This window comes from Oncorhynchus keta, chromosome 17, assembly GCF_023373465.1.
Source record: "Oncorhynchus keta strain PuntledgeMale-10-30-2019 chromosome 17, Oket_V2, whole genome shotgun sequence".
Taxonomy (NCBI): Eukaryota; Metazoa; Chordata; class Actinopteri; order Salmoniformes; family Salmonidae; genus Oncorhynchus; species Oncorhynchus keta.
In genome coordinates this window covers 29,253,202-29,270,997 of record NC_068437.1, presented here as the reverse complement: position 1 = coordinate 29,270,997, position 17,796 = coordinate 29,253,202, and the positions used below count along the sequence as shown (strand labels likewise).

The 17,796-nt window shown below is 44.9% G+C and overlaps 1 protein-coding gene across 1 annotated transcript in view; it reads right to left on the bottom strand.

Moving 5' to 3' along the window:
- The window catches only part of LOC118396755 (semaphorin-3ab-like), a 66,081-nt gene that overhangs the window by 24,174 nt on the left and 24,111 nt on the right, over positions 1-17,796 (bottom strand). Inside the window, exons 2-3 of the mRNA XM_052465846.1 lie at positions 4,947-5,107; positions 2,033-2,095 (exon numbers count right to left, since the gene is read on the bottom strand). Coding sequence (XP_052321806.1) covers positions 2,033-2,095; positions 4,947-5,107 — 224 coding nt within the window. The remainder of the gene's footprint in view (positions 1-2,032; positions 2,096-4,946; positions 5,108-17,796) is intronic.

The window sequence follows — 17,796 nt, the reverse complement described above, 5'->3', positions numbered from 1 at the left end:
GATGATCAGATAACGTTAACGTTTCTCACGCTAGTGTGATTTGGATGGTGTTAAAGTTTTTTGTGAGATCAAGTTTAACAGTGTGAACCCATTGGCCAAACCATGCACTGAACCAACAGAGTTTGTATGATGGAAGTTTCATAAGAGTTAGCGAAGCTTGGACGTAAAGACCCGTAATCTAACTTTTTGGCACAAGTTTATTTTTCCTGGCCCTGTGTATTACCCCTCCCCTCTTCATAGATGTACAGTAAATTAGCAATTTTCTCTCTCTCCTTCTCTCTTTCACTGTATCCCCATGGCATGTTCACAAGTGTCTTTGTTGCAGTTCATCAAAGAGCATCTGTGGTCTTTCTTCCTCTCCTCCTTGTCTCCTATTCCCTTCAAACACAAAGACCATCCTTCAGGGCTCCCCGTTCATCTCTGCCAGAATGTTTACAGAAAACACACACACATACACACAAAAGACCTGATGGCCCTTCAAAATCAGCCCTATAGAAACTCAGCAGAAGCTGACCCTGTGCCTGTGATCTCAGTGAGGCAGATACAGCGGAGCTAAGATCTTATATTGCAGGCAGCACATGGCCCCAGGCTGTATCTGAGAATAAAGTCAGAAGGAGAGAGATGCAACTGTGTCTCTTTGGGTGTTTACACAGTGTACTGCTTGTATTGAGACAGATATACAGGACAAATATACAGTACATGGCTGAGCTAGTCATGCACGCAAGACTCACAGTATTGAAGTGCCACTGATATTGACATGACTCTTCTTAGACTAAGGACAACACACACATAAATGATCTTGTGATATGCCATATGACTGTGTGGACTGAAACCGTGCTGCATTTGCAACTAACAAATACCCATGTCTCGACAAAGCCATAGCTGTTGTTAGGATACTGCTCCTGTGTTGAAAGTAGTGACTGTAAGCCCATTGGCTGTCCACTGTTAACCCTGTATCCCAGTGGCTAGGTCAACTTCTCTGTGGTAGGACTCTATATGACTATGGTCATGTGATGTCTCTAACTTGGCCAGTGGATTATGATCAGATTCAGAGATTTCTGTCCATGTGACAACACACAGACTATACCAACACTGTAATGTAAAAGGCAGTACTCCGCGAGGGAGAGCTAGTGTAAAGGCAGTACTCCGGGAGGGAGAGCTAGTGTAAAGGCAGTACTCCGGGAGGGAGAGCTAGTGTAAAGGCAGTACTCCGGGAGGGAGAGCTAGTGTAAAGGCAGTACTCCGGGAGGGAGAGCTAGTGTAAAGGCAGTACTCCGGGAGGGAGAGCTAGTGTAAAGGCAGTACTCCGGGAGGGAGAGCTAGTGTAAAGGCAGTACTCAGGGAGGGAGAGCTAGTGTAAAGGCAATACTCCGGGAGGGAGAGCTAGTGTAAAGGCAGTACTCTGGGAGGGAGAGCTAGTGTAAAGGCAGTACTCCGGGAGGGAGAGCTAGTGTAAAGGCAGTACTCCGGGAGGGAGAGCTAGTGTAAAGGCAGTACTCCGGGAGGGAGAGCTAGTGTAAAGGCAGTACTCCGGGAGGGAGAGCTAGTGTAAAGGCAGTACTCCGGGAGGGAGAGCTAGTGTAAAGGCAGTACTCCGGGAGGGAGAGCTAGTGTAAAGGCAGTACTCCGGGAGGGAGAGCTAGTGTAAAGGCAGTACTCCGGGAGGGAGAGCTAGTGTAAAGGCAGTACTCCAAGAGGGAGAGACAGTGTAAAAGGCAGTACTCCAAGAGGGAGAGAAAGTGTAAAAGGCAGTACTCCAAGAGGGAGAGACAGTGTAAAAGGCAGTACTCCAAGAGGGAGAGACAGTGTAAAAGGCAGTACTCCAAGAGGGAGAGACAGTGTAAAAGGCAGTACTCCAAGAGGGAGAGACAGTGTAAAAGGCAGTACTCCAAGAGGGAGAGACAGTGTAAAAGGCAGTACTCCAAGAGGGAGAGACAGTGTAAAAGGCAGTACTCCAAGAGGGAGAGATAGTGTAAAGACCTTACTATGTGAGCGAGAGATGTGTGATGGGTAAGATGAGGTAGCTACTCACCATGAGGTCCTTCCCTGCCCATTTACACTCATCTCTTCTGGAGGTGGATGCAGGCCACGGGATCTACACAGACACAGAGAGATAAGGATACTTCACTACACAATACACATGGATACATTAAATCAGACACGAACTTTAACCAGTCTCTAACCCTAACATCTTCACCAAGCAGCTGGTCAGCTAACATTCCTTACATTAGCTGAGGTGCTTCTGCCAGCGTCGCTAAAAATGTACTTTTTGCGGAAGTGGGGAATCTTTTTTTGATTGAGTTGATATATGTGTGTGTGTCTGCGTGCACCTACAGTGTGTACGTTCACGTGTGTATATATATGTGGTAGAGTTAGAGGAGTCACAATGAGATTTGTTCTCCACTTTGTTTCCGTTTACTCTATTATTCATCCAGGTGTGCAGGGAGCGGCTAACATGCCTGGCGCAGCGTGAGATCCTGTGCGACAGCTCAGGTCTGAATTATTCATAAGTCATTTCTCTATAGAAAGAGAGTCCCTGAATACCTGGCTGAGACTGGCTTAGACTGACAGGGGTTGGGGAACATATGCAGACAGATATACTGCAAACAGACTTGTATGTATAAGAGTGTTTACATTTGACATCAAATCAAAGTGTATTTGTCACATGCATGTGTTTAGTAGATGTAATTGCGGGAGTAGCAAAATGCTTGTGTTTCTAGCTCCAACAGTGCAGCAATATCTAACAAGTAATATCTAACAATACATACAATCTAAAGTAAAGGAATGGAATTCAGAATATATAAATATTTGGACGAGCAATGTCAGAGCGGCATAGACTAAGAAACATTAGAATAGAATACAGTATATACATATGAGATGAGTAATGCAAAATATGTAAACATTATTAAAGTGACTAGCGTTCCATTATTAAAATGGCCAGTGATTTCAAGTTAATGTATATAGGGCAGCAGCCTCTAATGTGTTAGTGATGGATTTTTAACAGTCTGATGGCCTTCAGATACGCCCCCGCCCCTCTTCTTACATCTTTCTGGTAAGAAGAGGGGCGGGGGCATATGCCTTATGATTAACGAGACGTGGTGTGATCATAACAACATACAGGAACTCAAGTCCTTCTGTTCACCTGATTCAGAATTCCTCACAATCAAATGTCGACCGCATTATCTACCAAGGGAATTCTCTTCGATTATAATCACAGCCGTATATATTCCCCCCCAAAGCAGACACATCGATGGCCCTGAACAAACTTTATTTGACTCTTTGCAAACTGGAAACCACATATCCTGAGGCTGCATTCATTGTAGCTGGGGATTTTAACAAGGCTAATCTGAAAACAAGACTCCCTAAATTGTATCAGCATATCGATTGCGCAACCAGGGCTGGTAAAACCTTGGATCTATTCTAACTTCTGCAACGCATATAAGGCCCTCCCCTGCCCTCCTTTCGAGAAAAGCTGACCACGACTCCATTTTGTTGCTCCCTGCCTACAGACAGAAACTAAAACAAGAAGCTCCCGCACTCAGGTCTGTTCAATGCTGGTCCGACCAATCTGATTCCACGCTTCAAGACAGCTTCGGTCACGTGGACTGGGATATGTTCCGTATTGCTTCCAACAACAACATTAGACAGTGCATTGACGATGTCGTTCCCATAGCAATGATTAAAACATTCCCAAACCAGAAACCGTGGATTGATGGCAGCATTCGCGCGAAACAGAAAGTGCGAACCACTGCTTCTAACCAGGGAAAGGTGACCGGAAACATGACGAATACAAACAGTGTAGCTATTCCCTCTGCAAGGCAATCAAACAAGCTAAGCGTCAGTATAGAGACAAAGTAGAGTCACAATTCAACGGCTCAGACACAAGAGGTTTGTGGCAGGGTCTACAGTCAATCATGGATTACAAATAGAAAACCAGCCCCGTTTTTTGCCGCTTTGAAGACTATACAGTGCCACTGACACGGCCCGCAACCAAAACCTGCGGACTCTCCTTCACTGCAGCTGACGTGAGTAAAACATTTAAACGTGTTAACCATCGCAATGCTGAAGGCCCAGACGGCATCCCCAGCCGCGTCCTCAGAGCATGCGCAGACCAGCTTGCTGGTGTGTTTACGGGTATAATCAATCAATCCTTATCCCAGTCTGCTGTTCCCATATGCTTCAAGAGGGCCACCATTGTCCCTGTTCCCAAGAAAGTTAAGGTAACTGAGCTAAACGTCTACCACCCCGTAGCACTCACTTCCGTCATCATGAAGTGCTTTGAGAGACTAGTCAAGGACCATATCACCTCCACCCTACCTGACACCCTAGACACACTCCAATTTGCTTACCGCCCAAATAGGTCCACAGACGATGCAATCTCAACCACACTGCACACTGCCCTAACCCATCTGGACAAGAGGAATACCTATGTGAGAATGCTGTTCATCGACTACAGCTCAGCATATAACACCATAGTACCCTCCAAACTCGTCATCAAGCTTGAAACCCTGGGTCTCGACCCCGCCCTGTGCAACTGGGTACTGGACTTCCTGACGGGCCGCCCCCAAAAAGTTTCCTAAGAGCTAGAAACACGGTAGCCCTGTCCGTCAGCGCCATTTAACATTTTAGTAATTTAGCAGACGCTATTCTCCAGAGCATTTTCATATTTGTTCATAATGTATTGTATTTAAAAGTGTGTTGATATTGACCAAATGTAACAGTTACCGTTGCAAGGACTCTGCTGATGTTGACTTGGTTGTAGTGTATCATAGATAGTTATTAATGTATTATAAGGTGTACAGTACCTGTGCCAGGGATCTGCTGATGTGAACTAGGTTTTAATGCATCATAAATAGGTTATATCTGTATTATATGTTCAGTATAGTACCTGTGCCAAATGACTGCTGAATTGACCAGGTTATGATGTATTATAAGGCGTACAGTACCTGTGCCAGGTCTCTGCTGATGTTGAGCAGGTTGAAGGAGAATATGTGGTCCTTGGCTCCCACCACCAGACGACCCTTCTCCTCATCCAAAAGGAATGTGTGGTAAGCTGAGCTATTGGCCAGGCCCTCAAATGTCACCAAGTTATTGGACTCCAACATCTCTGGAAAGAGAACAGAGGGAGAGAGAGCATTTACAATAAAAGACCGCAGTCATTCCTACGGTATCTGATATACCCAGGGAAATAAATACATTAGACTAAAGAGAAATAAAGTGAGTAAGGCAGGCAGTGAAGTCTTAGCATACACATAATCTAATAGCATCTTATAGCAGACTTCGTGATGTGTCTCCTCAGTATATTCACCATATCAGAGAGGAAACATCCCATCCCCACATGGAGACAGGGTCCCCACTGGGTACACACTGGTTGAATCAATGTTGTTTCCACGTCACTTCAATTAAATTACATTGAACCAATGTGGAAAAGATGTTGAATTGACGTCTGTGCTCAGTGAGTCTAGATAGATAGATAGAAAGAGAGAGAGAGAGAGAGAGTGCTTTGGCTCAGATTTCATATCTCTCTGTCGATTGTGTTCTCTCTTGCCCATCACACATTCTCCCTCGCACCCTCTTCCCCACACTAGCTTGCATCCAACAAAATATTTTCTATGATTCAGCACTGCCAACCGTGCTTAGACTGTGTGGCCACTCGGGCAGTGCCTATGCTGAAGAGCCAACGACCAAATGGTCTGGCTGGGGGAACTGACCTTGACTGGGCTAGTCAAGCAGAACTAGATCACAGAGCCAACTCACAGTGGAAAACAGAGACTATTCTCCATTCACTATTACAACCAGCCAGTCTCAGTGTAGACACTGGTTAATTACTGCAAACCACAACAACCATGAGGTCATTGTAATTATTGTCTCAATAGCCAGCCCAGTGTTTTTGCTGTGTAATGCCTGGATGCTTGAACAGGTTAGCCAAACAGAGCTAGACTATATAACTCACAATGGAAAACTGTGGGGAATATGAATATGACACTGGAGTAAAAATAGCACAATAATGACTGTCTGGATGTCTGTTTTCCTGTAGGCTCTGGTGAAGAATTTCAAACCCTACAACAACCATTAGGTCATTGTCAACTAACAGCCCAGTATTATGCAATACAATATTTGCCACATATTTGTCTGAGGGGTGTTATTTTGACTACCAGGGTTGGGAATAATCGATTACATGTAAACTGATTACAAAAATGGTAACTGTTATCAGTTACATTACCCGCAAACATATTTTAATCAGATTACAAATACTTTGAAAACCTAGATGATTACTTCTTGGATTACGTTGAAATAAAGGATGTTTGTGGAAAAAATACATTACGACTCCTTTCTCAATTACATTCATTTCAGCATCGAAAAAAGTTTATGTTTGTTCCACCTGAGCGAGTCTGACCACACGTCAGAGACCACTATGATGATACACCAAAATGCATTTGTTGGAACCTTTTTGTCATCTTCCTTTTAAGGGGAAAGTAACCCAAAGGTTTACTGAAAGTAAACCGCCTTTTGAGATGATATTGTCAACTTTACTGTCACCATTACCTGGTGCCAAAATTGTTTCTCTCAAACCTAAACCTCTCTAACACATAATCTCTAACACACACACGTGTGTGTGTGTGTGTGTGTGTGTGTGTGTGTGTGTGTGTGTGTGTGTGTGTGTGTGTGTGTGTGTGTGTGTGTGTGTGTGTGTGTGTGTGTGTGTGTGTGTGTGTGTGTGTGTGTGTGTGTGTGTGTGTGTGTGTGTGTGAGGAAGAGCGAGATAGAGGGAAAGGGAGAAGGGAAAATAATGATGCATAATAATGGGAAATGTATTGTGAAACTTGTGAATTAGCGACAGTCAGGAGGAGGGAGGGAGAGAGGGAGGGACAGGGAGGGTATGTGTTAGAGAGGGGGACAGGGAGGGTATGTGTTAGAGAGGGGGACAGGGAGGGTATGTGTTAGAGAGGGGGACAGGGTGGGTATGTGTTAGAGAGGGGGACAGGGAGAGAGTGTGAGGGAGAGCCAGTAATGAAGTAGTCTCCAAGGAACTGTTGAGATGAGTGTCTGTAACACTCTGTAATTCTGGGCGCCTCAGTCCCTACACCCTTTCGTTGTATTTTTCCACCTCTGTCTCTTGGTCTCCCTCTCTGTCTCTCTCTCTGTCTCTGTCTCTCCCCACAGACCAATGTGGTCGGATAGAAGCAGTATTGATACACTCCCTCCACACTTATTGCTGGAAAGCTGGATGGAATATCTGTTTACCTGAGTCCTAGAAAAACGTAGCCACTATGATTAAACATTGGTCTCGTCTATCAGGAGGTAAGATGTTTTTTAAATTAGATGGGAGGAAGGGCTCCAGATTGTTGGACTCCTAAGCAAAACTATATTCCCTTATATGTTTTTGTCAAATCGTGTTTTTCCTGAAATAGTGACAGCCAACATGTGTGAGTGTTCTCTGAGGTGACATTAGTAATGTTCAGTGTGGCCATGTGTGTAATAACACTATGTGGGGTTAGAGATACAGCTCACTGGAATCTATGTGTGGGTTAGAGATACAGCTCACTGGAATCTATGTGAGGTTAGAGATACAGCTCACTGGAATCTATGTGTGGGGTTAGAGATACAGCTCACTGGAATCTGTGTGTGGGGGTAGAGATACAGCTCACTGGAATCTATGTGTGGGGTTAGAGATACAGCTCACTGGAATCTATGTGTGGGTTAGAGATACAGCTCACTGGAATCTATGTGTGGGTTAGAGATACAGCTCACTGGAATCTATGTGTGGGTTAGAGATACAGCTCACTGGAATCTATGTGTGGGTTAGAGATACAGCTCACTGGAATCTATGTGTGGGGTTAGAAATACAGCTCACTGGAATCTATGTGTGGGGTTAGAGATACAGCTCACTGGAATCTATGTGTGGGGGTAGAGATACAGCTCACTGGAATCTATGTGTGGGGTTAGAGATACAGCTCACTGGAATCTATGTGTGGGGTTAGAGATACAGCTCACTGGAATCTATGTGTGGGTTAGAGATACAGCTCACTGGAATCTATGTGTGGGTTAGAGATACAGCTCACTGGAATCTATGTATGGGTTAGAGATACAGCTCACTGGAATCTATGTGTGGGGTAGAGATACAGCTCACTGGAATCTATGTGTGGGTTAGAGATACAGCTCACTGGAATCTATGTGTGGGTTAGAGATACAGCTCACTGGAATCTATGTGTGGGTTAGAGATACAGCTCACTGGAATCTATGTGTGGGTTAGCGATACAGCTCACTAGAATCTATGTGTGGGTTAGAGATACAGCTCACTGGAATCTATGTGTGGGGTAGAGATACAGCTCACTGGAATCTATGTGTGGGTTAGAGATACAGCTCACTAGAATCTATGTGTGGGTTAGAGATACAGCTCACTGGAATCTATGTGTGGGTTAGAGATACAGCTCACTGGAATCTATGTGTGGGGTTAGAGATAAAGCTCACTGGAATCTATGTGTGGGGTAGAGATACAGCTCACTGGACTCTATGTGTGGGTTAGAGATACAGCTCACTGGAATCTATGTGTGGGGTAGAGATACAGCTCACTGGAATCTATGTGTGGGTTAGAGATACAGCTCATTTGACTCTATGTGGGGGTAGAGATAGAGCTCATTTGACTCTATGTGGGAGTAGAGATACAGCTCATTTGACTCTGTGTGGGGGTAGAGAAACAGCCTACCAGACTCTGTGTGGGGGTAGAAATAAAGCTCACTCGACTCTACGTGGGTTAGAGATGTAGCTCACTAGACCCTATTTGGGGGTAGAGATAATGCTCACTGGAATCCATGTGGGGGTAGAGATACATCTCACTAGAACCTAATTGTGGGGTAGAGATACGGCTCACTAGACTATGTGGGGGTAGAGATACATCTCACTAGAGCCTAATTGTGGGGTAGAGATACATCTCACTAGAACCTAATCGTGGGGTAAAGATACATCTCACTAGACAATGTGGGGGTAGAGATACATCTCACTAGAACCTAATCGTGGGGTAGAGATACAGCTCACTAGACTATGTGGGGGTAGAGATACATCTCACTAGACTATGTGGGGGTAGAGATACATCGCACTAGACTATGTGGGGGTAGAGATACATCTCACTAGACTATGTGGGGGTAGAGATACATCTCACTAGAACCTAATCGTGGGGTAAAGATACATCTCACAAGACTATGTGGGGGTAGTGATACATCTCACTAGACTATGTGGGGGTAGAAATACATCTCACTAGACTATGTGGGGGTAGAGATACATCTCACTAGACTATGTGGGGGTAGAGATACATCGCACTAGACTATGTGGGGGTAGAGATACATCTCACAAGACTATGTGGGGGTAGAGATACATCTCACTAGACTATGTGGGGGTAGAGATACATCTCACTAGACTATGTGGGGGTAGAGATACATCTCACTAGACTATGTGGGGGTAGAGATACATCTCACTAGACTATGTGGGGGTAGAGATACATCTCACTAGACTATGTGGGGGTGGAGATACATCTCACTAGAACCTAATCGTGGGGTAAAGATACATCTCACTAGACTATGTGGGGGTAGAGATACATCTCACTAGACTATGTGGGGGTAGAGATACATCTCACTAGACTATGTGGGGGTAGAGATACATCTCACTAGACTATGTGGGGGTAGAGATACAGCTCACTAGACTATGTGGGGGTAGAGATACATTTCACTAGACTATGTGGGGGTGGAGATACATCTTACTAGAACCTAATCGTGGGGTAAAGATACATCTCACTAGACTATGTGGGGGTAGAGATACATCTCACTAGACTATGTGGGGGTAGAGATACATCTCACTAGACTATGTGGGGGTAGAGATACAGCTCACTAGACTATGTGGGGGTAGAGATACATCTCACTAGACTATGTGGGGGTAGAGATACATCTCACTAGACTATGTGGGGGTAGAGATACATCTCACTAGACTATGTGGGGGTAGAGATACATCTCACTAGACTATGTGGGGGTAGAGATACAGCTCACTAGACTCTACGTGTGGGGTAGAGATACAGCTCACTGGAATCTATGTGTGGGTTAGAGATACAGCTCACTAGAATCTATGTGTGGGTTAGAGATACAGCTCACTGGAATCTATGTGTGGGTTAGAGATACAGCTCACTGGAATCTATGTGTGGGGTTAGAGATAAAGCTCACTGGAATCTATGTGTGGGGTAGAGATACAGCTCACTGGACTCTATGTGTGGGTTAGAGATACAGCTCACTGGAATCTATGTGTGGGGTAGAGATACAGCTCACTGGAATCTATGTGTGGGTTAGAGATACAGCTCATTTGACTCTATGTGGGGGTAGAGATAGAGCTCATTTGACTCTACGTGTGGGGTAGAGATACATCTCACTAGACTATGTGGGGTAGAGATACAGCTCACTAGACTATGTGGGGGTAGAGATACATTTCACTAGACTATGTGGGGGTGGAGATACATCTTACTAGAACCTAATCGTGGGGTAAAGATACATCTCACTAGACTATGTGGGGGTAGAGATACATCTCACTAGACTATGTGGGGGTAGAGATACATCTCACTAGACTATGTGGGGGTAGAGATACAGCTCACTAGACTATGTGGGGGTAGAGATACATCTCACTAGACTATGTGGGGGTAGAGATACATCTCACTAGACTATGTGGGGGTAGAGATACATCTCACTAGACTATGTGGGGGTAGAGATACATCTCACTAGACTATGTGGGGGTAGAGATACAGCTCACTAGACTCTACGTGTGGGGTAGAGATACAGCTCACTGGAATCTATGTGTGGGTTAGAGATACAGCTCACTAGAATCTATGTGTGGGTTAGAGATACAGCTCACTGGAATCTATGTGTGGGTTAGAGATACAGCTCACTGGAATCTATGTGTGGGGTTAGAGATAAAGCTCACTGGAATCTATGTGTGGGGTAGAGATACAGCTCACTGGACTCTATGTGTGGGTTAGAGATACAGCTCACTGGAATCTATGTGTGGGGTAGAGATACAGCTCACTGGAATCTATGTGTGGGTTAGAGATACAGCTCATTTGACTCTATGTGGGGGTAGAGATAGAGCTCATTTGACTCTATGTGGGAGTAGAGATACAGCTCATTTGACTCTGTGTGGGGGTAGAGAAACAGCCTACCAGACTCTGTGTGGGGGTAGAAATAAAGCTCACTCGACTCTACGTGGGTTAGAGATGTAGCTCACTAGACTCTATGTGGGGGTAGAGATACAGCTCACGAGACTCTATGTGGGGGTAGAGATACAGCTCACTTGACCCTATGTGTGGGGTTAGAGATACAGCTCACTGGAATCTATGTGTGGGGTTAGAGATACAGCTCACTGGAATCTATGTGTGGGGTTAGAGATACAGCTCACTGGAATCTATGTGTGGGGGTAGAGATACAGCTCACTGGAATCTATGTGTGGGGTTAGAGATACAGCTCACTGGAATCTATGTGTGGGTTAGAGATACAGCTCACTGGAATCTATGTGTGGGTTAGAGATACAGCTCACTGGAATCTATGTGTGGGTTAGAGATACAGCTCACTGGAATCTATGTGTGGGTTAGAGATACAGCTCACTGGAATCTATGTGTGGGGTTAGAGATACAGCTCACTGGAATCTATGTGTGGGGTAGTGATACATCTCACTAGACTATGTGGGGGTAGAGATACATCTCACTAGACTATGTGGGGGTAGAGATACATCGCACTAGACTATGTGGGGGTAGAGATACATCTCACAAGACTATGTGGGGGTAGAGATACATCTCACTAGACTATGTGGGGGTAGAGATACATCTCACTAGACTATGTGGGGGTAGAGATACATCTCACTAGACTATGTGGGGGTAGAGATACATCTCACTAGACTATGTGGGGGTAGAGATACATCTCACTAGACTATGTGGGGGTGGAGATACATCTCACTAGAACCTAATCGTGGGGTAAAGATACATCTCACTAGACTATGTGGGGGTAGAGATACATCTCACTAGACTATGTGGGGGTAGAGATACATCTCACTAGACTATGTGGGGGTAGAGATACAGCTCACTAGACTATGTGGGGGTAGAGATACATCTCACTAGACTATGTGGGGGTAGAGATACATCTCACTAGACTATGTGGGGGTAGAGATACATCTCACTAGACTATGTGGGGGTAGAGATACATCTCACTAGACTATGTGGGGGTAGAGATACATCTCACTAGACTATGTGGGGGTAGAGATACAGCTCACTAGACTCTACGTGTGGGGTAGAGATATAGCTCACTAGACTCTATGTGTGGGGTAGAGATATAGCTCACTAGACTCTATGTGTGGGGTAGAGATACAGCTCACTAGACTATGTGGGGCACATAGGGGTAGACTCTATGTGGGGTGAGATAACGCTCAATAGACTCTACGTGGGTTAGAGATATAGCTCACTAGACCCTATGTGGGGGTAGAGATAAAGCTCACTCGACTCTATGTGGGGGTAGAGATACAGCTCACTAGATTCTATGTGTGGGTAGAGATATAGCTCATTTGACTCTATGTGTGGGTAGAGATACAGCCTACTAGACTCTGTGTGGGGTGGAGATATAGCTCATTTGATTCTATGTGTGGGTAGAGATATAGCTCATTTGACTCTATGTGTGGGTAGAGATACAGCCTACTAGACACTGTGTGGGGTGGAGATACAGCCTACTAGACTCTGTGGGGGTAGAGATACGGCTCACTAGACTCTAATTGTGGGGTAGAGATACATCTCACTAGAACCTAATTGTGGGGTAGAGATACATCTCTCTAGACTCTATGTGTGGGTAGAGATATAGCTCACTAGACTCTATGTGTGGGTAGAGGTATAGCTCACTGGACTCTATGTGTGGTGTAGAGATACAGCTCACTAGACTCTATGTGAGGGTAGAGATATAGCTCACGAGACTATGTGGGGGTAGAGATACAGCACACTAGACTCTATGTGGGGGTAGAGATACAGCTCACTTGACTCTATTTTGGGGTAGAGATACAGCTCACTAGACTCTATGTGAGGGTAGAGACATAGCTCACAAGGCTCTATGTGGGGGTATAGATGCAGCTCACAAGAATCTATGTGTTGGGTAGAGATACAGCTCATTTGACTCTATGTGGGGGTAGAGATACAGCCTACTAGACTCTATGTGGGGGTAGAAATAAAGCTCACTCGAATTCATGTGGGGGTAGAGATATAACTCACTAGAACCTAATTGTGGGGTAGAGATACGGCTCACTAGATTATGTGGGGTAGAGATACAGCTCACTTGACTCTGTGAGGGTAGAGATATAGCTCACAAGGCTCTTTGTGGGGGTAGAGATACAGCTCACTGGAATCTATGTGTGGGGTAGAGATATAGCTCACTAGACTCTATGTGGGGGTAGAGATATAGCTCACTAGACTCTATGTGGGGATAGAGATACAGCCTACTAGACTATGTGTGGGGTAGAGATATAGCTCACTAGACTCTGTGTGGGGTAGAGATATAGCTCACTAGACTCTGTGTGGGGTAGAGATATAGCTCACTAGACTCTATGTGGGGGTAGAGATACAGCCTACTAGACTCTGTGTGGGGTAGAGATACAGCCTACTAGACTCTATGTGTGGGTAGAGATACAGCTCACTATACTCTAATTGTGGGGTAGAGATACATCTCACTAGAACCTAATCGTGGGGTAGAGATACATCTCACTAGACTCTATGTGTGGGTAGAGGTATAGCTCACTGGACTCTATGTGGGGGTAGAGATACAGCTCACTAGACTATATTTGGGGGTAGAGGTATAGCTCAATAGACTATGTGTGGGGTAGATATATAGCTCACTAGACTCTATGTGGGGGTAGAGGTATAGCTCACTAGACTATGGGTTAGAGATATAGCTCACTAGACTCTATGTCTGGGTAGAGGTATAGCTAACTGAACTGAATATGTGGGAAGATGTATAGCTAACTAGACTTTGTGGGTGTAGAGATACAGCTCACTAGACTCTATGTGAGGGTAGAGATACATCTCACTCGACTATGTGGGGGTAGAGATACAGCTCACTAGAATCTATGTGTGGGGTAGAGATATAGCTCATTTGACTCTATGTGGGGGTAGAGATACAGCTCACTAGAATCTATGTGTGGGGTAGAGATATAGCTCATTTGACTCTATGTGTGGGTAGAGATACATCTCTCTAGACTCTATGTGTGGGTAGAGGTATAGCTCACTAGACTCTATGTGTGGGTAGAGATATAGCTCACTAGACTCTATGTGTGGGTAGAGGTATAGCTCACTAGACTCTATGTGTGGGTAGAGATATAGCTCACTAGACTCTATGTGGGGTGAGATAACGCTCAATAGACTCTACGTGGGTTAGAGATATAGCTCACTAGACCCTATGTGGGGGTAGAGATAAAGCTCACTAGATTCTATGTGTGGGGTAGAGATATAGCTCATTTGACTCTATGTGGGGGTAGACATACAGCCTACTAGACTCTGTGTGGGGTGGAGATATAGCTCACTAGACTCTATGTGGGGTAGAGATATAGCTCACTAGACTCTATGTGTGGGTAGAGGTATAGCTCACTGGACTCTGTGTGGTGTAGAGATACAGCTCACTAGACTCTACGTGTGGGGTAGAGATACAGCTCACTAGACTCTATGTGGGGGTAGAGATATAGCTCACAAGACTCTATTTTGGGGTAGAGATACAGCTCACTAGACTCTATGTGAGGGTAGAGATATAGCTCACGAGACTATGTGGGGGTAGAGATACAGCACACTAGACTCTATGTGGGGGTAGAGATACAGCTCACTTGACTCTATTTTGGGGTAGAGATACAGCTCACTAGACTCTATGTGAGGGTAGAGACATAGCTCACAAGGCTCTATGTGGGGGTATAGATGCAGCTCACAAGAATCTATGTGTTGGGTAGAGATACAGCTCATTTGACTCTATGTGGGGGTAGAGATACAGCCTACTAGACTCTATGTGGGGGTAGAAATAAAGCTCACTCGAATTCATGTGGGGGTAGAGATATAGCTCACTAGAACCTAATTGTTGGGTAGAGATATGGCTCACTAGACTATGGGGTAGAGATATAGCTCATTTGACTCTATGTGGGGGTAGAGATACAGCTCACTAGACTCTATGTGGGGTGAGATAACGCTCAATAGACTCTACGTGGGTTAGAGATATAGCTCACTAGACCCTATGTGGGGGTAGAGGTATAGCTCACTGGACTCTGTGTGGTGTAGAGATACAGCTCACTAGACTCTACGTGTGGGGTAGAGATACAGCTCACTAGACTCTATGTGGGGGTAGAGATATAGCTCACAAGACTCTATTTTGGGGTAGAGATACAGCTCACTAGACTCTATGTGAGGGTAGAGATATAGCTCACGAGACTATGTGGGGGTAGAGATACAGCACACTAGACTCTATGTGGGGGTAGAGATACAGCTCACTTGACTCTATTTTGGGGTAGAGATACAGCTCACTAGACTCTATGTGAGGGTAGAGACATAGCTCACAAGGCTCTATGTGGGGGTATAGATGCAGCTCACAAGAATCTATGTGTTGGGTAGAGATACAGCTCATTTGACTCTATGTGGGGGTAGAGATACAGCCTACTAGACTCTATGTGGGGGTAGAAATAAAGCTCACTCGAATTCATGTGGGGGTAGAGATATAGCTCACTAGAACCTAATTGTTGGGTAGAGATATGGCTCACTAGACTATGGGGTAGAGATACAGCTCACTGGACTCTGTGAGGGTAGAGATATAGCTCACAAGGCTCTTTGTGGGGGTAGAGATACAGCTCACTGGAATCTATGTGTGGGGTAGAGATATAGCTCACTAGACTCTATGTGGGGGTAGAGATATAGCTCACTAGACTATATGTGGGGGTAGAGATATAGCTCACTAGACTCTATGTGGGGGTAGAGATACAGCCTACTAGACTCTGTGTGGGGTAGAGATATAGCTCACTAGACTCTGTGTGGGGTAGAGATATAGCTCACTAGACTCTATGTGGGGGTAGAGATACAGCCTACTAGACTCTGTGTGGGGTAGAGATACAGCCTACTAGACTCTATGTGTGGGGTAGAGATATAGCTCAGTAGACCATATGTGGTAGATATATAGCTCACGAGAACCTATGTGGGGGTAGAGATACGGCTCACTATACTCTAATTGTGGGGTAGAGATACATCTCACTAGAACCTAATTGTGGGGTAGAGATACATCTCACTAGACTCTATGTGTGGGTAGAGATATAGCTCACTAGACTCTATGTGTGGGTAGAGGTATAGCTCACTGGACTCTATGTGGGGGTAGAGATACAGCTCACTAGACTATATTTGGGGGTAGAGGTATAGCTCAATAGACTCTATGTTGGGGTAGAGGTATAGCTCACTAGACTCTATGTGGGGGTGGAGATATAGCTCACTAGACTCTATGTGGGGGTAGAGGTATAGCTCACTAGACTATGTGGGGTTACAAGTATAGCTCACTAGACTATGTGCGGGTTAGAGGTACAGCTCACTAAACTATGTGCGGTTTGAGGTATAACTCACAAGACTATGTGTGGGTAGAGATATCGCTCACTAGACTTTGTGGGGGTAGAGATATAGCTCACTAGACTATGTGGGGGTCGAGATTTAGCTCACTAGACTATGTGGGGGTAGAGATATAGCTCACTAGACTATGTGGGGGTAGAGATATAGCTCACTAGACTATGTGGGGGTAGAGATATAGCTCACTAGAATATGTGGGGGTAGAGATATAGCTCACTAGACTATGTGGGGGTAGAGATATAGCTCACTAGACTATGTGGGGGTAGAGATATAGCTCACTAGACTATGTGGGGGTAGAGATATAGCTCACTAGACTATGTGGGGGTAGAGATATAGCTCACTAGAATATGTGGGGGTAGAGATATAGCTCACTAGACTATGTGGGGGTAGAGATATAGCTCACTAGACTATGTGGGGGTAGAGATATAGCTCAGTCGACTCTGGGGCTGGGCAGTATACCGTATTTTACTATGTACCGGTATTGATGCATGGACCGGTTTGGGTTTTTACTTTACCTTCTGTAACAGTTTTTAAATGTTTGGTTTGTTAAATGTGATGTCACTCCATTTTTATAGTTTACTCTGCTGCCTGAGTCGAATCTCTCCCTTTCTCTCAACAATCTCTGCCCTCTGTCACTTAAGGAGCGCAGTTGTTGTTGCTCAACCACGAGATAATTTGGAGACTGTTCACTCTTCAATCTCCATTGTCATGGTCAAGATTCAGCAATATGTTGATGACAATGATGTTGCTTCCATTTTTCTTCTTAATATAAATCCACAAGCGCTCTATAATTACACTATTAGTGAGTCAGAGCAAACATAGCCAGCTCATACATCCTGATACCAGGGCTGGTGTTTGCCTAAATCAGCATGTTGTTTGTGCAACAGTCTTTTTCTAAATTAGAGAGGAAGAGGTGAAACATGAATATGTTAGCTATTTCATGAAGTAAGAGAAAACATTTAATGTAGCCAAAGATTATAGGGTCCCACTCGCCTGAGAAACACTGACCAACACTTTGTTTCCTACCCTGTCACAATAACACCTCCAATGAGATCCTATTAGTATTTTAATTCCTAATTCTATGTATCTGGCCCCCCAATGGTGGAACAAACTCCCTCACGACGCCAGGACAGCGGAGTCGATCACCACCTTCCGGAGACACC